The 22,074-nt window shown below is 37.7% G+C and overlaps 1 protein-coding gene across 2 annotated transcripts; it reads right to left on the reverse strand.

The window, feature by feature from the left end:
- Positions 1-377: 377 nt before the first annotated feature.
- Positions 378-18,134, reverse strand: LOC126821660 (ADP-ribosyl cyclase/cyclic ADP-ribose hydrolase). Of its 2 annotated transcripts, XM_050550130.1 has the most exons (9): positions 18,038-18,134; positions 12,648-12,830; positions 11,613-11,742; positions 11,079-11,166; positions 7,464-7,606; positions 6,965-7,038; positions 2,946-3,038; positions 2,222-2,308; positions 378-1,139 (listed from the first exon to the last, which is right to left on the reverse strand). In XM_050550130.1, exons 2-9 carry the CDS (start codon positions 12,797-12,799, stop codon positions 1,004-1,006), a joined length of 903 nt encoding a protein of 300 aa, XP_050406087.1. In that variant the 5' UTR covers positions 12,800-12,830; positions 18,038-18,134; the 3' UTR covers positions 378-1,003. The 2 variants fall into 2 exon arrangements, 1 of the variants encoding a protein (XP_050406087.1); XR_007680435.1 differs by lacking the exon at positions 12,648-12,830 and having other exon boundaries at positions 18,038-18,112.
- Positions 18,135-22,074: the final 3,940 nt, after the last annotated feature.

Below are 22,074 nucleotides of genomic sequence, written 5' to 3' on the forward strand. Positions count from 1 at the left end.
CGACCGGCTACACTGCAGGGGCGGAAAGTTTAACCAAGAAAATAGAAGAGAATATTCCCCATTAACAGACAGGACTGTATACTCTTCGCGTAATAACTCCCACCTCAGAGTCATCACTACCTGTGCCAATCTGCTTAAAATACAGATCTACATTTCGGGTTTATTTTTACATTTGATTGTCTCCACTACATTAGGAGGCCAGGTCAGGGGTCATACAGGTGGCTTTTTACCTATAACGTCAGTAATTCGATTAACCAATCAGCGTCTGTGTTCTATGTAGACAATTTGGAAATACAACTTTTGTTTCGCTGTGAATGTCTACCTACAGGGTATGCTAAAAAGTAGGAAATTGGCCATCAATTTAAGGAAACCCAGGCTTATCAACTTTAGATATTTTAATGTCGACTTACATATAGACATCATTAGCGTTATAGCTATTTCTAACATTTTATAAAACTAATTAATTAAAACTGACTCTTTGTTATGAAATATTAAAACAATAACATATCTAATTATTTAAATATGGTAATATAAAAGCAGTGAATATAAAAAGAATACTAGAACAATAACATAATATGCAGACATCATTAGCGTTATGGCTATTCCCAACATTTTATAAATCTAATTAATTAAAAACGGGCTCTTGTTATGAAATATTAAAACAATAACATATCTAAATACTTAAATATAGTAATATAAAAGCAATGAATATAAAAAGAATACTAGAACAATATGCAGACATCATTAGCGTTATGGCTATTCCCAACATTTTATAAATCTAATTAATTAAAAACGGGCCCTTGTTATGAAATATTAGAACAATAACATATCTAAATATTTAAATATAGTAATATAAAAGCAATGGATATAAAAAGAATACTAGAACAATAACATAACATGCAGATATAATTTGCGTTATGGCTATTCCCAACATTTTATAAATCTAATTAATTAAAAACGGGCTCTCGTTATGAAATATTAGAACAATAACATATCTAATTATTTAAATATAGTAATATAAAAGCAATGAATATGAAAAGAATATTAGAGATGGGGTTATGTTTGGAGATGAACTGGAAATAAGAGACAAACATTCTTTGTTGTCTGGATAATCACCACAAAATACCAACTGCACTCTTCTGCAAAGGAAAAACAATAATTACATAAATTGTGCTTCGGATTATGTCTGTACGGGAGTGTACCCAACCTGGTTGCAAAAAATCTAGAATATATGACCGTGTATTCTGTTGCCACGCGTTTCTCCCCAAGCCTACATATCATTATTTCATTTAGATATTGCATTGAGATGGGAGCCGCGGTGGCTCAGTGAATTCGCTAACCTGGAGGTCCCATGTTTGAGGTAACGTGTGTTGGACGAGAAAGTTAATCGGAATTTTCCGGTGTGCCCCCCCCCCCCCTTGTCAGTGGTGTAGGACGGAGTGCCTGGCAAGGAACAGCCTGTATAGTCGTTCGGATGGAAACGAAAAACTGGGTACATTGACGTGTAGGACCGTGTAGGTAAAAGATCCCTTGACAGTTGGAAGTTGAAATAAGAGTAAGCAGTAGTGCTGTTGTCCGGGCAAAACTTTCCTTATAGCACACTAACGCCAATGTTAGGTACATAGTGAATCGTTTGCAAAAATCAGCTGGTGATTATTTTCGATGGAACTAAATATCAAATTTTCACCCCATCCGCCAATAATTCTACATGTACGACATTCATATAAGTTTATAAGAATATTATCTATTTTGGTAGATATGGCTATCCATACAACAAAAGCTAAAGTGGACACTTTATGTAGCCTCTAGAAGGAATAATGACGCTATACGTCTTTAGAGCAAGATGAATTATATTCCTGTTGTTTTCTGATGGACGGTATGTTTCACACATTTCTTGAAATTATTCGAGATTCGGTGGTTGAACGTGGACTGTGCGTGTTTATTGTGATCCAGTAGATGTGATAGGATTAACAAGCGAAGCTCCGAAATTTTAGGTGAACTTATGCAACAATTTATCGACAAGTGTGTAAACACTGCTTGACAAATGTAAACACTGCTTGACAAACCCAAAACACAAGATTGAAACACTGCTCTTTGTAAGAAACCAAGAAAAAACAGAAGCCATGTTCGAACGCTGTACTTGGTCAGAAGATCGAGTAGAACCAAAATTTTCTTCAATTCCTTTCTCCCACTTTCATAAGAGAAATTGTTTACAAATTACCTGGGGGAATCATGGCATACAGTGGTAATGCCTCTTTCCTGCAACTTGTTCTTTAACTCTGTAATTGACTGGCCTGAGCATTTGGAACTGAAATTACAATAATTTGAAACTTAATACATCAAGAGTATGACGAATACATCATAAAGTACATTCTGCTAGTTGTGTGAGTGATTATAATATACACAAAAGTATAACATACAATGTTAGCTATATAAACTTGACATTCTAAAAGAATGTGCATACCCTACCCTGATATCAGTGGTATCAGGAGTTCTAAAAACAGTGTACATATCTTAACCCTTTTCACGGCGCCCGCGGCTGCTATAGTGGTGCTTTGTGCAAGATACCACTTAAACCCATAGAGTTGTTTGGTTTTAAATATCTAAAATATTTTCCTACCATCAGCTAATGAGAGTAATCCTCCGTACAAAATACATACCGTTTAATCTTTAATGACATTAATTAACGCGAACAATACGCCAAGGGAAAACTTATTTGTTAATTTGAATAATCAGATGGTGCGATATAGAAAAAACAAAATATTCATTCTGATTTACTTGGCCAATGAAGTAGATAAACGTGGTTCCTTACCACAATTCTTCGAATTCCTACCGTTAAGTGTATTTTATGTACCACCAAACAAGATTGATAAACCCTAAGATTGTTTTCGTGATTCCAATAGTGGGCATACAATGACAGTATACAGTACTATTTCATTACCTACCGAACTGACTGTCCAGGATAATGAACTAAGAGTATCTCAGCCGATGTCACAGTAGTAGAGTTTATATTAGGTAATTCCCATGTGGCGAAAAATCTGAAATATATGTAACACTATTAGTGATAACAGAGATCACAGTTTCGTACATATATGATTTATTTACATCGGGAACAGAATATGAAACAGATACATAAAAACAAGAGGAACACAAATAAGAATATAAACACGGTACATCGCTCTTATGAGACAACCATTCCGCCCGTCTGCCACGACAGCGTCCCCGCTTCCCTCTGCTCCTCTCTGCTTCTCTAACCAAGCCTCTCTAGTCCAGGCAAGATAGCAAAAGTGCGGGCAGTTGCTGCAATAGAAATGCCGATCACGGTTTATGGTCGGTTTAGACATATATTATAACCAAAAAAAAGTCCCAGTCCGATATCCGTGCCCAAATGGTTCAAATTGGCCAAAATCCAAAATGGCCACCGCTTTTGGCTTGTAAATTCCAATTTCCACCCAATTATCACAATATGATCGAGTTTGGTATCAAAATATACGTTTTCGGGGTAACTGAATCCATTTCCATACACATTTTTGTGATAAGTGTTACCGCTGAGTCAATATTAGGGGTTATTCAAGATGGTGGTCAGTTTTGGCGGGAAAACTCGAATTGTACATAAGGGTCAAGTTTGGTGTCATAATATATGTTTTCGAGGTAGCTGAATCTATTTTTGTACATATTTTAGTGATTAAGTGATTCCCTGTGTCACTATAGGAGAAATTCTAATTTGAGATTTAAATTTCCGATTATGGATTGGATATTAATGATACTCCTACCTTAGACCTAATACAATGACTTTCATCCAGTATCAACTAAATTTCATTTGGAGTGTCTTCCAGTTCACTGCGGATGCGGCATAGGGGTATGTCGACTGGGGTCACTCTCAGGTTACTGCGAAAGCTGGTCGTGCCTTTTGAAGCATGTGGCACAAAATGATTAAGATGTTCAGACACAGATGGATACAACAGTATCACCTGTTTGTCAAATATGCAGTGAACCATTTGATAATGAACAACCCATAGTTATTTGTCAATGTTTTAAGGTTAATGAAATGGAGGAGTCTGTATCAAGGTCTAGAGGGTCCGCGGTGCCAAAATTCATTTTTGCGGACCGTTGTCTTTTACATGGTCTGTAGGAAAGACTAGCAGACGGTCTATTACAACATATATAATCGGTGCCCGCTGTTACAACAGTAAACAGTAGAACTCGCAATGCCTATTTTTTTGAAAAGCCAAGACAGGACAAATGACGACTTGACATTAATCTAGTTGTATTTAATAAATCAGCATTGAGGCTGGTGTCCCTAAATAGATGACACTTATTAACTACTTGCACATCTAACTTATTTATAAAACATCTAGCACAGGAATTGTTCTTCACTCTGTGTAACCTAAGCAAAAAATGTAATTGCAGAGGCATGCTGGCCGACTACCCTGCCCTCATAAATGCAAAAACAAAATAAACTCGAAATGGTTGATAAAGCTCGAATCCGCTGAGATTTCCTAACAAGGTATATGGGTGGGAGTGGGGGTGGCTATGTGCCTTCTCTTCCGAAAATGTGCCATCGAATATTGTGCCCCCTTTTTCTGCTGCCCTTCCCTTGTTCCAACTAACTCCAGAGATACTACAAGCTCAACCAGACCATGATTTCCACGGATGACTTCCAAAATAGATTTTACAGACGGATTAATATTTCCATAATATTCAGAATCAACTAATTTGTCTTAGTTTTATTTATTTATATTAATGAATTTAGGAAAATTGCAACACGGGCGACGGGAACCATTATTGCCGATTAGCATACTCAGGGCCAATACGCAAACCGTCACAACGAATGACATTTAATCTGTCACCAGTTACTTCCTTGGCCTGGCTTAAAGTGTATTTTGATCGTCGTCTCGTTCTTGGGGTTGTCAGTCTACTTTCAATTCTACCTCCCTACCCCTACCCTCATTAGGGAACAGAATCAAATGAAACTTGGCAGGTACCCTTTGTAAGGAATACCAGTCCCTTTTGATGCTTGTTTTTCTTTCCTCACAGGTCGTTTAGTTCTTGACTGCAGCTAACTATGTTCATGTTCGGATCTTTGTGACTTAATCATAATCCCTTAACCAAGTGTCAATGTATGGTATGTCATGGCATATACGTTAAATCGATTCTACCATGTGCCACAGAACTCAAATTTTCCCTAGCACGCCCTTGGCGTATTGTTGAACTTAGTCATGACTTTACACCAAGTTTTATTCTGTCCTCAATTCTCTGCCATTGAAATTGGTATCTCCGCTCATTATTGAACGTAAGCCAGGAATCTTAATCGGCTCATTATTGTCGGTCCCCAATACCCGTTATCTTTCCGTCATTTTGGGAATGACGATGGACAGTTCACTGCATATCTGACAAACAGGCGATATTGTATCCATCTGTGTCTCAACATTTGAATCATTTTCTGAAATAAATTCGCCACGTGCTTCAATAGGTTTGGCCATCATGGCTCAATTTTCGAGGTTGGTGATCGAAATCGGACACGCCCACGACACTGCGTCCACAGTGGGCTGAGAGTGACCCCTTTCGTCATGCCAGCTACGCTGCTTCCGTAGTGAGCAGTGGTCAACCAGAGCGTCTAAATGCAATTTAGTTGATGCTTGATGAATGTCATCGTATTAGATCTGAGGCGGACTCGACCACTCGTAATCCCCAAATCTCCAATGGGATTTCCCATTATTTTGACCCAGGGGAACCAGTTGTGTACCAAGATGAAAGAAATGTGTCGAAAATGAGATCAGCTGCCTCCAAAACATATATTTTGACACCAAATGTGGTAATTTTGTAAAATTCGAATTTTCCCGCCAAAACTGGTCGCCATCTGGAATTATTTCCTAATAATGACTCCGCGGTATAACTAATCACCAAAATGTGTATGGGAATGGATCCAGCTACCTCGAAAGGATATATTTTGATACCAAACTCAATCATATTATGGCAAGTGGATAAAAACTGGTATTTTCCAGTCAAAATCGGCGGCCATTTTGGATTTTTGCCAATTTGACCCATTTGGGCACGGATTTCGGACTGGGACTTTTTTTTGGTGATAATATACGTCTAGACCGACCATAAAACGTGGTCGGCATTTCTATTGCAGCAACTGCCCGAAATGGTGCGAAATTGAGTTAAAATGCCTGGACTACTCGTCTCAGAGTCTTATATACCTTCCTGACTGCATTCTATTTAATCAAGAGCATTAATCAAGAGCATTGTTACTACATGTGGCAATTATTAGGTCCGTAATTAAATACGTATATATATATATAGTGAACGTGTATATATATAATGGACAGTATATCTTATATCGTAGATCAATAACGTGGGGTTCAATGGGTTCTCATACGTGGGGTTCAAATTGGTTCGATGCTTCTAAATAAATATTTGACATGTATACAAAATAGTGTCAATGTGATGCAAGTTATGGAAGACTTTGTCACATACTTATGATAATAGACTAAAGTAGATAAAGTACAAGTACTTCTATGTACTTTTTTGTGTCATATAATAATATTAACATACGAAATACCAAATTAATATTTGACCGCGTCTCCATCATTTTATAGAACCAAATGAAACATGGGGTTGGATCGCCGCTCGAGAGATATAGAGAATCTATTTTGAGTCTTTTTTGATATCACAAGTCGATAACGTAAAAACGAATGGGGCTATTTTTAATTATCGACGAGTGTTGATATTTTTTGATATCAAAAAAGACGACTAGGAGATTTTATTTATCACCCAACCCTCTCTTACACGCACAAATAAATAAATATAATTCTTTGGGAATAAACCAAATTCATGTAGAGCTATATCTAAACCGTTGATATCGCTCAGTAGAATATGAAAGTTATCACACAGGCGATATCTAGTGTAGAATGTGTTTTGGGGTGATAACTTGAATTTAATACCACAGATATATACTTACGAATCATTCACAAAGGGTGTCTCCATTGAAGAGTTGAACATGATGTGTACTTTGCCAACAGCACTAGAAGCATACTGAAACATATAATCAATTACATAATTACCAATAATATCATATGCAACATGAATACAATGGACGTTAACGGCTGGTGCGTTATGAGATGTATCATGAATGGAACTTCGTCCGGACAGTGGCGTTTCATCTATTTTACACGAGGTCTCAGTGTTTTGTCCATGCTGCAGTATGGAACACTGACAAGAAAAACAGGCTCGGAAATCATTTGGAACTTTCTCGACCAACATCGGGATTGATCCCTGGACGCCCTGGTTAATTTGGGAACCAAATAAATCTTCACGACAGCAAACTCAAACATCTTATATTATTCCTGAAGGCTCATGTTAATTATGACCAAAGACTTTGATGGATAGAATTTAAAAAATTAGAATGGACTGAAGTGGAACCAGCGTCATTGATTGTAAGGCAAACGATTGAATCTTACCTGTTGGGAAGCCGCTACCCAAAAGGAATATTCAGCATTTTGTGGACATGTTTTTGTATCGCTGAAATTAGGACATGTCTCATTAAAGATAATTCCCGGGGTTTCTGTTGTCGCACAGAAAAATACATCGTCGGGTAGATAACCTGGATTAAAAGAAATATTAATTATCATTTTTAAAAACAAGAAAAGTGTCCAGTAGAGAAATGTGAAGCATGTTGACTATGGTAATTTTAATTATCTGAAGGCAAGTTTCTAGACGAAGAAAAGCGAAATAAAACTCGTCTTCATTAATTCGGTCATTACAAATATGAATATCACAGCACTTGGCCTTCCGAAAAATATTAAAACATTGGTCAAAGAATGTGTGATATAAGACAATGACCTCAAACAACGACCTCAATGGTATATACTATGTCAATAACTCAGCTATCAGGTCAATATAATCTTCAAATTTAATGCGTTGACACATCCGTAAAGTTTGAACATGCTGCAACATCGACGTATGCCGAATGCCCTACAGTGGTGTAAATTTCAGTTTTAGAATTCATTATTTGTTAGGTTTCCAGTAAAATCAGATTTTTATACGCCCACATATTCATGTGGACGTATTATGCCGTCGCCCCTATCCGTCCGTCCGTCCGTCCGTCCGTCCACAATTGTTTGTGGACTCTCTACGGGTCACAATTCTTATCCGATTTCGACGAAACTTGAAATATAGGTTTATCCCCAAACGATCTCGGCTGCTTTCGATATTGGCATGTATCGGATCGAAACTTCATGGATTATGGCCCCTGTTTGTACCAAAAATCACGTTTTTAGCTTGTGGACCCTATAGAGGTCACAATTTTTATCCGATTTTGTTGAAACTTGAAATGTAAGTTTATAACCCAAAGATCTCAGTTCCTTTCGATATTTGCGCATATCGGACAGTAACTTCCTGAATTATGGCCCCTGATTGTACGAAAAATCACGTTTTTAGCTTGTGGACCCTATAGAAGTCATAATTTTTATCCGATTTAAAAAACCGTTCTATTGTATCACCGTTACACCCTAAGGATGACTGAGTTCGAATTTCGTGAAAATCGGCCCAAGATTGACAGACAAAATGGCCGCCGTTCGTTCCCAAATAGCGTAAGAATATGGTATATCAAGGTTGTAGACCCTATAGGGGTCACAATTTTTATCCGATTTTGTTGAAACTTGAAATGTAAGTTTATAACCAAAAGATCGCGGGTCCTTTCGATATTCGTGCATATCGGACCGTAACTTCCTGAATTATGGCCCCTGATTGTACGAAAAATCACGATTTTAGCTTGTGGACCCTATAGAAGTCATAATTTTTATCCGATTTAAAAAACCGTTCTATTATATCACCGTTACACCCTAAGGATGACTGAGTTCGAATTTCGTGAAAATCGGCCCAAAATTGACAGACTAAATGGCCGCCATAAGAATATGGTATATCAAGGTTGTGGACCCTATAGGGGGTCACAATTTTTATCCGATTTTGTTAAAACTTGAAATGTAAGTTTATAACCCAAAGATCTCGGTTCCTTTCGATATTCGTGCATATCGGACCGTAAGTTCCTGTATTATGACCCCTGATTGTACGAAAAATCACGTTTTTAGCTTGTGGACCCTATAGAAGTCATAATTTTTACCCGATTTAAAAAAACGTATTATTATATCACCCTTACACCCTAGGGACGACTGAATTCGAATTTCGTGAAAATCGGCCCAAAATTGACAGACAAAATGGCCACCGTTCGTTCTCAAATAGCGTAAGAAAATGGTATATCAAGGTTGTGGACCCTATAGAGGTCACAATTTTTATCCGATTTTATTGAAACTTGAAATGTAAGTCTATAACCCAAAGATCTCGGTTCATTTCGATATTCGCGCATATCGGACCGTAATTTCCTGAATTATGGCCCCTGATTGTACGAAAAATCGCGTTTTTAGCTTGTGGACCCTAAAGAGGTCATAATTTTTATCCGATTTAAAAAAACGTATTATCATATCACCGTTACACCCTAAGGACGACTGAGTTTGAATTTCATGAAAATCGGCCAAAAATTGACAGACAAAATGGCCGCCGTTCATTCTCAAATAGCGTAAAAATATGGTATATCAAGGTTGTGGACCCTATAGAGGTCACAATTTTTATCCGATTTTGTTGAAACTTGAAATATAAGTTTATAACCCAAAGATCTCGGTTCCTTTCTATATTTGCCCATATCGGACCGTAACTTCCTGAATTATGGCCCCTGATTGTACGAAAAATCATGTTTTTAGCTTGTGGACCCATTAGAGGTCATAATTTTTATCCGATTTAAAAAAAAACGTGTTATTATATTACCGTTCCACCCTAAGGACAGTTGAGTTTGAATTTTGTGAAAATCGCCCCAAAATTGACAGACAAAATGGCCGCCGTTCGTTCTCAAATAGCGTAAAAATATGGTATATCAAGGTTGTGGACCCTATAGAGGTCACAATTTTTATCCTATTTTGTTGAAACTTGAAATGTAAGTTTATAACACAAAGATCTCAGTTCCTTTCGATATATGCGCATATCGAATTGTAATTTCCTGAATTATGGCCCTTGATTGTAGGAAAAATCACTTTCTTGTTAGCTTGTTCTCTATCCATCTCTCGAAAATGTGGGCGTATCCTGCCTGGCAGCCGCTGGTTAACAATGGAGTGACAAAGAGATTTTTTAAAGGTTCGAAATAAACAGTTTGCGGTTTCTAATTTGGAAGTTAGACTAACCGGTTGGTTAAAAATGGACAATGTTGTTTTTTTTTACCCTGGCTATATCAAATATTTGTCATAAACACACCAATGTCTGGCATCAAAAATAACCCTACCAGAGGCTATGCAAGCTCAGTGAAAGTAATAATAACTCTTATTTAAAAAAAAAACTAGCACAACTATTTGTTTCGATACGGTTCTTCTCCATGATAGCCGAATAAAAGCCAAGCAATATGAATACAATCTCAAAACTCAAGTTTTTGGTGACCAGGATAACCAATGTGCATAAAATCCTACTAACTAGTCGAACAAACCCAGTAAGAGGTTTTTTTTCTCTCAATACTCGGACCTGTAGAGCGTTTACGAGTCTTACCACGTTTCGGTTGATTTTGACAGGGTTTCCCCAAAAGAAAAATCGAAAACTCTCAGCAAATTTAATCGTAAAGAAAGTTATAAAAAAATATTAATTTGTAAGGCGTTTACATAAATTTATTCGAAGAGAAAATGCGGCCTTATAAAAGGCTATCAGAGGTCCGACATCAGATTAATCTCGATATATTTAAATTCAAGCTGTCAGGGGTATTTGCGTGTCTGCTAATTACAAGAATTGTGTACAGACGTGTGGACCGACATACAGGCAAGCGTGGTAATATTAACATGGCCATTCATGCTCAAGCTGGCAAGGGTTATTCGAAGTATACGCCCATAAGGCATCAGCTTTTCGTACCAATTGGCAACCCTAAGTACTTCTCTGTCCTTGCGTTTTTGATCCCGGGACATTCTAATTGAGAACCTCGCCGAAATTTAATAAAGTCACAGCGGTAGTCTATTTGAAGATTCAATATCCGCTTATAAATAACATACCGTAAAATGTGTCTGATATCGGCATTAGTCTTCTACCATTATTGCTGTACATTTTAACTGCAGGGTAGACATCTTCCCAGAATAAAACCTAGTTTAATGTTATTGACAATATATTATGACTAGTGTATTCTGTACAGATCTGAGTAACGTAGATAATGTGCCTTTCATTCATTTGAATAAAATTATATCGATTGGAAAACTTCTTCGTGTTCTTTAAATGATGTAAGCAAATATTACATTACTAATCTATTGGTTGGACAATATAGAAGACATGTTGGCCTTTATTGCCGAGTTCTTGATTCTAATTGCTTTCTATCTTTTTACATTATCTGCAACCGACATTTTGGAAACACAAATCAATATTTATTGATAAATTCGCTATCAAATGATATCAAAAAGTTTGCTATTGTGTCCATTGAAATTTCGAGATATAAGGATTATATCGAGATCGAGTCCCTGAATAGACATAGCAGGACTCGTATAAATGATTGACAACCCCAACAATATAAATGTATCTTATAATAACTGTTTTACCATATTTGGTGGCGTATCGTGGTGGGTTAATTCCAGGTATTGTCCAAAACGTAAGGATGACACGTTGCATGTTTCTTGAAAACGGAATGATTCTAAAAACTGATCTGCTATTAAAGTACAGTTTCTGCGTCTGTTGAATTTAAAACAAATATATTTCTGATTATACCTGTAATATAATATATGTTCTTCTACTGAAATGAAATGAAATGGGGTTTAACGCCCTACTGCTCTCCTCCGAATTGGCAAATGAAGACGGACATACGTCATACAGTGTGCTATGAGGGTAATTTTGCCCGGACAGCGGCACTACGGCCTACTCTTATATCGAATTCCAAATATCAAGGGACCTTTTACGTGCACGCCAATGTGTACACGGGACCTCGGTTTTCCGTCCCATCAGAACGACTAGACAGCTGTATTTGTCAGGCCCTCCGTCCTGCATCACTGAGAAGGGGGAACCACGCCGGAAAATCTGGATGAAATCTCTAGGCAAATGCAGGGATCGAACACCCGACCTCCAGGCTAGCTTGTCTGAACCGACTGGGGTAATGAAGACGGGCATCCGCAATACGGTATACTGCAGTGCAAATTTGCCAGGGCAGCAGCACTACGGACTACTCTTTTTTCGAATTCCAACTGTCAAGGGTTATTTTACGTGTACGCCAATGAGTACACCGGGTTTGGGGTTTTCGTCCGATCTGAACGTCTAGACACAGTACCTTGTAGGGCCCTCCGTCCTGTACCACTGACAAGAGGGGTCATACCGGAAAATAACGCTGGTCTTGCTCGGCCAACACCGGTAGCGAATCCGACAGTCATTGGTTAGCGAACCAGCGTCTTACCAACTGAACCACCGCGGCTCCCAAATAGAAACAAACTTACGCATATAAAATTCAGACTCATTATAATCGTGGCCTTATAATCTATTACAACATTATCACACGCCAATTTACAATATGAATGACATAATTATATATCTTTTAATTTCAATAAAATTTGAGAGACGTATCTTTAACATAACAAACTTAAACTTACTGATTACAAAATATAGATGGCTGAACTGTCATTTGATATTCTAAACAACGATTAATTAAAAGAGATCTTATATGTGGTGTTGTCCCAACATAACATGCTGCTGATGATAGGTAGATATGTGATATGAAGATGAAACTAGCCGGAAATAACATGGCAAATCAGAAACTATTTTTGATGCGTGACCTAAGATTAAAATAAATGTAAATCTGTTATCAAAAGTAAATGATAAGAAGCCTCCAAAATAAAAGGCTGTGAGGCACACATTTTAGTTTTTAAACTCTAATTCACTGATATTATATGGAAGGGTATCACTGCCAATATTAAATGCTGTGCTAAAATGTCTTTTTCATTGAATATGTGTAAAAGTTACAATGTGCAAAGTCCTAATACCGGTATTGATGAAGTCAAAATACCTCTAAGGGCAAAGTTAAATGTAAAACGTCAAATGCAATGTGTAAAATGTGAAATGTTTTATTTGAAAATGCTGTTTTTTGAGCTGTCTACAATTTACAAATCCCTCATTACATTTTATATTTGCGCTGTGTCGCATCACAGTCGTCCTTCACGCTTTCTACATAGCATCTTACGCAGAGCACTAAGTTGGATATGCAAATGTAGGATATCTCTAAATGTCAGTATAGGGTAATGAACTTTAATCCATTTTTTTATTTATTTTTTTTAAAACAAGTATATATGCATTGTGCCCAACAAATAATGAATATACTTAAAGAGAGGAATGGGTATACATGAACGTACTTTTCACTGATATGTAACCTGATATCTGGAATTTAGTATTATGACCCGTATTTTGACATTGCATACCATACCCCCCCCCCCCTTTCCCGTAATCATGTTAATATAGTTTAGTACCATTCAAATCCGATCGGTTTTCAAGGTAAGTAAATTTCTTATACTGTGCCAGGTTCACTTCCTCTTATTGTGTTCTGGCTTATAGTGTATCAGGTTGATCTTGGCTTCGTTTCCGTATATATTAATAAAGCACGTGATATCCTACATTTGCATATCAAACTTAGTGCTCTGCGTAAGATGCTATGTAGAAAGCGTGAAGGACAACTGTGATGCGGCAGAGTACAAATGTAAAGAGGGAAATGTAAAATGTAGACAGGTCGAAAAACAGCATTTTCCAATAAAACATTTCACATTTGACACATTGCATTTGATGTTTTACATTTAACTTTGCCCTTAGAGGTATTTTGACTTTATAATTACCGGTATTAGGATTTTGTACATTGTACTTTTTACACAATCAACGGAAAAGACATTTTAGTAGAGCATTTAATTTTGGCAGCGATACCTTTCCATAATATTCGTGGTCAGGTATCATGATCGATGGCTCCTATACAAGAATAGTCAATCAGTTCCTGCATATTTGAAAAAAAAAACATTTTCAAAAAAATGACCTGTATATAGGGTTTCCAATGTATAATTCTTTCTAGAACACCTGGTATTACGTTTCAATTAACCGAGCAGTCCTACAGTACACAGAGAGGTTCCAATCCCAATGGGTTATAATAATTATAATGTCCAATACTCCTGCACATATGCACCACGACCTTGTGGTTGAGAGCGGCATGGACGTGTCAAGGTCTTTGTCGGCGTAGTTAGGGTGGTAGTACGCATCTAGTACGCATCTACTTCACTGTCCCAACTATCATTTAGTTCTCATCACGCTTTTCCACCACGACCTCGCTAGGCGGTTATGGTGCCGTCGTAATATATCCCGTTCTCCACGTTCCTACCATGACCCGGTGGCAACGTGGTTTAGCGCGGTGGGGACGTACAGGCGTGGTAATGACGCAGCGAAGACTATGAGCCGGGGTGTGCGCGTAGTGAGAACGTGAACAAGGATGAATATTTCTTCGACTCTGCGAGTAGGCCTACTAGTTGCCTTCACACTAGAGGAGCGTAGAGAGTGGGGCAGCGGCCCCTCTAGCTTTCGGGCAATCTGACTTTTCGGGAGAACGGGTCAAGTGAAAACAAAAATTATTATTTCATCTAGTTGGCAAAATAAAGTGCCCGAAATCTAATAAAACTCTAATTTTACTTTTCTATTAATTGAATACCAAGAGTTCGTACTGAACTGATGATTGATTAATGCATTAGTCACTTTGCTTTGTGCGACAATTTTCGGGCAACGATCTGATTGGATGGTTGGAATTCAGGTCGGCAGAGAGTGGGATTTCGGTTACAAACCGATTGGAAACTTTGAAGTTGCTTAATTCACGGGCTAGAATAGCAGAAAAACGCATCTGCGGCGGTTAAATTTTCTAAATTGTCTTGGGGAACGCGAAGCCCCCTATACCCTGCTAAGATTGACTGGTTGTTTGGGATTTGGGATTCGGATAAGTCACCTAAGGTACATGTAGGCAATATTGGGCCACATTGAAGTTGCTGAATTCCCGGGCTGGAAGCTGTTAAATTTTCAATATTTTCTCCTGGCTCGTACACGTATGCATCACAGGGTCATCTTATGTATAAATTTATCTGATATTTCTAGATTTATCTTGGTAAGAGGACACCGGCTTCTGGTTATTAAAAAAGTCACGTCATGGTCCAAATATATAAATAATGAGTTACTCCAACTTTGAAGTTGCTTAATTCATGGGCTAGAATAGCAGCAAAACGCATTTGTTGCCGTTAAATTTTCTCGGGGAACGCGAGGCCGCCATACCCCGTTACAAATGACTGGATGTTTGGGATTTGGGATTCGGGTAAGTCATCTAAGGTAGGCAATATTGGACCACATTGGAGTTGCTGTATTTACGGGCTGGAATAGCAGGAAAACGCGTTTGCGGCTGTTAAATTTTCAAAATTTTCTCCAGACGGTCTCATCTCCGTGGACTGTAAACGATTGATTTGTTGATTGGAATTGGAGTTGCTATATTCACGGGCTATAGTGAGGGCGAGGCTACACGGTAAGATCTCGAAGACAACTGTAACCCGGAATCTTTTCGGGAATTTCAGGACTGCCCCACCACGAAATTTATCTGATATTTCTAGATTTATCTTGGTAAGAGGACACCTGCGAAGCGTGATACGGCCTTCATAGAAGGCTTGTGGTTATTAAAAAAAAATTAAAAGTCACGTCATGGTCCAAATGTATAAATAATGAATTACACCAACCATATATTTATCGTTGATTTATACGTATACAGGGGGTTGGATGACCGAATGGTTAGCACGTGCGCGCTGTATCATAAGGTCTGTCATTGAGTCAACTGGCGTGGTTTCGATTCCCCGATTGTACTTGACATGGAGTAGGGTCGCCTGTCCAACCTTGGGGGTTTTCTCCTGTTCCTCCGGTTTCCTCCCACTGCTAAAGACCCCTACGCGTAAGCGAATTATTGAAATAAAATTGAACCATGTGTTAGTCCCGAAATGGCCTGGTTTGTGTCGAGTGGACGTTAAACCCCATACTAATAGTATTATTAGTATACTTATTCAACCAGGACGTTACCCGAACGCAAGTGGACCGGACCATTAGCCCATGTCAGTTGTTTCGCCTGCTATATTTTCTGCTATTTACTCATTTCTAAAACTATATTTTTGACGATGGGGATAAAGAAATGCTTTTAAAACATTTTCTTATAACGCTGACTCCATCCGGGTTAACTGGTAACGTGGTGTAAATAACGCATTGGCAATCGGCAATTTTATATTTTTCAGACAAATCTACACACGTATCACCCTTTTCAGCCATCCTTGAACTATCCCGACCGTGCTCTATCGCATGGTACGGCTGGGAGGTCACAATTTATTTCCAATTTTCCCTTATCGGGCCGTAACTTTCTGGATTATGGACCGTGGTTGTACGAGAAAAATCACGTTTTTAACTTGTTGATCCTCTAGAGGTAGCAATTTTTATCTTCTTTTCAAAATCGTTCAAATATATCACCGTTACACCATAATTATGGTTTTGAGTCCAAATTTCCTGAAAATCGGACCGAAACTTCCTGTCAAATTGCCGCTCCCCTTTACGCAAATAGTGTAAAAGTATGTAATACCAAGGTTGTAACATTTTTTATCCGATTTCGATGAAACGTAAAACAAGTGTTGGGGGAGTTCAAGTTTGGTGCGCATCGGACATTCCGTTCTAGAGTTATGCCAAATGCCTTTTACGCAAAATGTGAAATATGAATGAAGTTTGTGGACCTCCCAGAGGCGACAATTTTTGTCCGATTCATGTTATAAAAATTAAACTATGTGTTGAGGATCAAAAGTTCTTGATGAGTTTCACTTTGGTACGCATGTGACCTTCTTTTGTAGAGCTTTAGCCCCTGCAATAGAATGTTAGAACAACTCTATCCCGCCGTGTTTTAATATATCAGCCAATATGTCATAGATACAACGGAAATGAGATGACATGAAATATTCGACTGCTCAGTAAAGTCAACTAATCTTAACCCAGGGATGAATATAGAGCAGAGTAGGGTTTTTTTTTTCTTCTGAAAGTCTACGTTTTACTTCTAGAGTCTCACTTGTATGTTAAAATCAGGTCTCTTCCAGTTACGTCACTGTATCTAACTGAATAGTTACATGCGTGTAATAGCCTGGAGAAAAGGGTACTTGCCCCCCACTCCGCAGGGCCTGCCATTATATAGGTGTCGACATTGTGAAGCATGGCTTCCAGGGTGCTGGATATAGAAGCCTGATACGCCAACTTGATAATCTAGACCTCACGCATACCGCTTTACTATCTTTTTTTTAAACAACTAAAAATGACTTTAATTTGCGTTAGGAACGTGCAAACAAAGAAATATGGTGGTAACTAATGTAATTTGGGTTGAAATATTGGATTATATGGGTAGATTTGGTTGGGTTTGGCTAATTCGTGCTAACCGTACACATAGATAGCACTTCCAATCGAAGGACGAAGGAAGGGAGAAGTCGTGATAAATAATCTCGTGTTCTCGGCGAGAGATTCTTCGGTTCTCGCTCTGTATCCCCGCGCTCTCGCCTTAGACAGTTTAAAATGGCGGCAACAGGCTTCCATAGGTTTAAATTGGTATTTATTACCGGTTTTGAAATTGGTCGCAGGGGAGACATTCCTCACGGGGTCAATCACTTTGAATTGCACATGACGTGAGTATTTTTAATAAAACTAAGAAATATCACGAACTAATTTTTCATCATCCTAGGTCAGTGCTTATGTGGAGACTTAACCTCTCCCCCAAATTCTTAAACATAACTCTCCCCCAAATTCTTAAACCTAACACGCGGTTTTGAAAACCTGCCATTCGACTGACATCTATTCTTGGATAGTATCTTAAATAGTTGAACTTGAATATATTATTTACATATATTTGTAGTCGATTATCGGCTAAGTTATTAACGAAAATACATATTATTATTATTTCATAATGACTGACCTTTCACACTATTATAACAATCCACACTATGCGCTTTTCTTGACTATTCTTCATTGATGTCACAATGGATCCCGGATATAACGTTGTAAGGAACACCACACTCGTCATAAATGGTGTTACAGTATTATTATTACATAGCGAAATGAAATGAAATGGGGTTTAACGTCATACTGCTCTGCTCCTATACTGGGCTAATGAAGACGGGCATACGCCATACAGTATGCGATGAGGGAAATTTTGCCAGGGCAGCGGCACTATCGCCTACTCTTATATCGAATTCCAGCTGCCAATGGATCTTGAACGTGCATTCCAATGTATACACGGGACCTCGGTTTTTCGTCTCCTCCGAAGGACTAGACAACTGTTCTTGTCAGGCCCTCCGTTCTGCACCACTGACAAGGGGAAACCACGTCGAAAAATCCAGATAAACTTTCTCGGCCAATCCAGGGATCGAACACCCGACCTCCAGGCTAGCGAGCCAGCGTCTTAACCACCTAGCCACCGTGGCTCCCTTATTACATAGCAGATATTAGCCCATATTATTATATAGCCCAGATTCAATTATAGAGTGTTCGAGTGTGCGGAAGCGTATAGGGGTCATGCAAAATTTTGTAGAAAATCTCGAGATCCTGCGATCCTGTGATACTTTCTCGAAATCCCGTGATCACCTGATAATTTTCTCGAGATCTCAATGTAATGTTCTCGAAATCTCCTGCGTTAATGTTCTCGAGATATTGACATCCTGTGTAAATTTTCTCGAGATCCCGAATTAATATGAAACCTTATTATGATAGTGTCTCCACGTTGTGATGCAACCATTGGCTCAATACTTCGCACCAAATTTGATAAAAAAAAATACTCTAACATTTGTTACAAAGGAAAACTACTAACTAATGAAAGAATAAACGGACAATCGATAGTGTACCCATGATTTACACTAAATTTGAAATATGGTTAAAATCGTTAGGGTTCATCGTCTTATGGCCCAAATACTTCACACCAAATATGAAATTCATAACCCTACCTGGTTAGCTTTAATGTGTGAAGCTTTGAATTACAGATATGCCTGTTAAATTATTTCAATTTAATGTTTGGGCGACGTTTAATAGAAAATGTAATTTGTTGCATGGTTTTCAGACCATATTTTGTTTTAGAATAAAGCTAGACACAGAGTATATTGTCTTGTGCCACAAATGCTTCGGAGCAGATTTTAAATAAAATCTTGTTATATCTCTGGGACAGAAAACCTTATATTGCGGAAATTAACAGGGGTCATCCTTGTCGCGGAACACTGAATTTCAAAAATCCGTTAAAAACAAGGTTTTCAAAGAATAGAGAGTATAACTCCGGAACGGAAGATCGCTAACCATTGAATATCAATAAAGTTCATGAGAGGGTAACTCTCGAAAAGAAGTTTGCCGAGTACTGAAAATCGAAAGGTCCTATTGCTTCACACCACATTTGAAAAACATAATCAGTTAAAAACTGTAGTCTCTATTGCGTTAACAAGTTTTTCGGATAAGGGGAATAACCCCAGAACGGTAAGATGCAGCTCCAATGCTTTACACTAAATTTGAAACAAATCCGTTAAAAACTGTAGGCTCTATCGTGCTATTAAGGTTTTCGGGAAAGTGTGTGTGTGTGGGGGGGGGGCGGTAAACTCCGAAACGACAGGTTGTGGGGCGCTGAAAATACGTTAAATCTATGCGCACACATAAAAATAATCGATATCTCGAGAAAATTACGAAGATAAATAATAGGATTTGTACACACTATTTAGTTGCTTTTCCAAGCTTGTCTCTTAACTTAAGGAAGTTGTTTGACATCCATGTTCTAATATCCCCAATGCAACATTCTAGCTGGGATTAAGATGGGTTAAAGTTGGAAGAAGACCTGAAGAATAAATACAACTGGGTAACATCTGGGGTCGTCTAGAGTATCGCGCTTCGGGCTCTAGCTGGCCCATCACCTATGGCTTGCGGTCGTTGTTTCCGTCCCTGGTTTAACAATATGTGGCTTGGGGATAGGGAGTCTTAAATACCTCGTAGATTTACTCCGGGTGCTCTGGTTTCCTCCCTTTGGGAAAGAAACCTGTGCATGCGCTGATGCACTGAATATACTAAAATAAGACTTGTCTGCTGGTGGAAGCAGACGTTAAATCCTACGAACTACATCTCATGTTACTACATACAAAAACCCTTGAATAGGCAAAAGGTAGATTAAGATGCTGATTAATGAGAAAAATAGATATTGTACAAAGTACTGTTTAATCTTCGTTTGCAAATATTTTGATATATTGTCATTATTTCGTAAGGGAAGTCCTTACCCCGCAAATCACGAATATTGAGTAAGATTTAGCCGAAAATGTACATTTTAACAATTTATATATGGGACTTTATTCGGTTCCTGTTCACGGAATTCAACCTGTTTGATTTGAGTAAAGCAAAAAATAATTGATTTGTTTATTGGTTCTTGGTCGAGATATAATTTAAGATAAAAACTAACTAAAATCGGTACACAAACGGAGTTCTGCTAAATATTAAAAACGAAAAGTATGTCCCATCACTAATCGCACTACACACAAGATCATCCCAGTTCAATTCTTTGTGTTGTTGTTTATTACAAATTTAAAGTTCAATAAATAATACATGATATTATGGACAGGGCATAACATAAAAGTTATTGTATTTAAAACAATTTCATACAACTCTTTTAAAGTACCAGTTTTGGACGCTAGGCCATTTTGGAGCATAAAGTGACAAAGGGTAATCAAAATACTATACACTGGTATGCGCGACACAAATTTTACATTGCTAAATTTTTTAATAGACCCGAATTACAAAAGCAGCAAGAAGCTTGGTGCAGTATTTTAGCGATATAGGAATGTCTTGCAAACTACAATATTGTGAAAGTATATACACGAATATTAGTCCAAAAATGGTCCAGTTCCCGTTCAGTAGATACAAAGTTATGGTGAATTAAAATTTCATCGATCTACTTGTATGCTTCAGGCGCATAACAAGACGACGTCATCGTTCATAGCTCTGGTGGGCCCAGTTTAAATCCGATTGAATTCAAGCCGGGAAATGATCTATCATTGGTATTTTAATTTCTTAATTAAATTTTAAATAATCAATGGGAGTACATATTAAACTTGTATTAATCGAAAATACAAATGACGTATTGAGCCTTTAACTAACACGACACTAATCTTTAAAATAAGTAAAATGGGGCAAACTTTTTATGAAACTATTTTCTGGTTTCAAATTGACTGCGAATAGATTTATGAAGCACGGCAACATATTATACAAAACATTTCTACGTGGTTTGTTTGAGATGAAAATATATGTATTTTAAGATAAGAATTTCGTTTGCTTGGTAATACAACGAGGGTTGTTTTTATCCACACTGTCCTTTGTTAATCCCCATTAATGCAGCAGCAATTCAAGATGACACGCACCGGTATATAAGATATGTATTCATATCATTATTTTTCTGGGTTTATTCTCATTCCAGTGTAGTATCGAGTTTATTAATGTCTTGTTGTAGTAGTTCACAAATACATAATGAAAAATGAATATATTGACAATTTTAGTTAAATTACTACAATCTGGACGGAGTTGATTATGGGCTTACCATATGAATGAATGTCCAAATAATGGTTTATGTAACATTTGAAGCCAGAAAAAAAGACCTAAAATAGGCAGATTTAATTCTTACATAATGCATCTTTACGTATTGAAATAATGGCTAAAGACATTTCTGCATTAAATACTGTTTCAACCATTAAGGAACGCGAAGGTTTACTTACCAATTGCCACTCATGCAAAATACTTAGCAAATCGGGTTGTAATTCATCTAGCCGTTAAGCGAAAGATGTCAAAAACCACTATAGTTTCCCCTGTATGCAGGGAATCTATCGATGTTGTTTAGCAGATTTCTTTCATGTAAACAAATTTAAATAAACTAAATTTCCTTGAAGGTGTAGGAGAATTGGAAAGCATTTGAAAATGGTAGGCGGACAAGTATGAAATGTC

The sequence above is a fragment of the Patella vulgata genome, chromosome 1, assembly GCF_932274485.2.
Source record: "Patella vulgata chromosome 1, xgPatVulg1.2, whole genome shotgun sequence".
In the NCBI taxonomy this organism is placed as follows: domain Eukaryota; kingdom Metazoa; phylum Mollusca; class Gastropoda; family Patellidae; genus Patella; species Patella vulgata.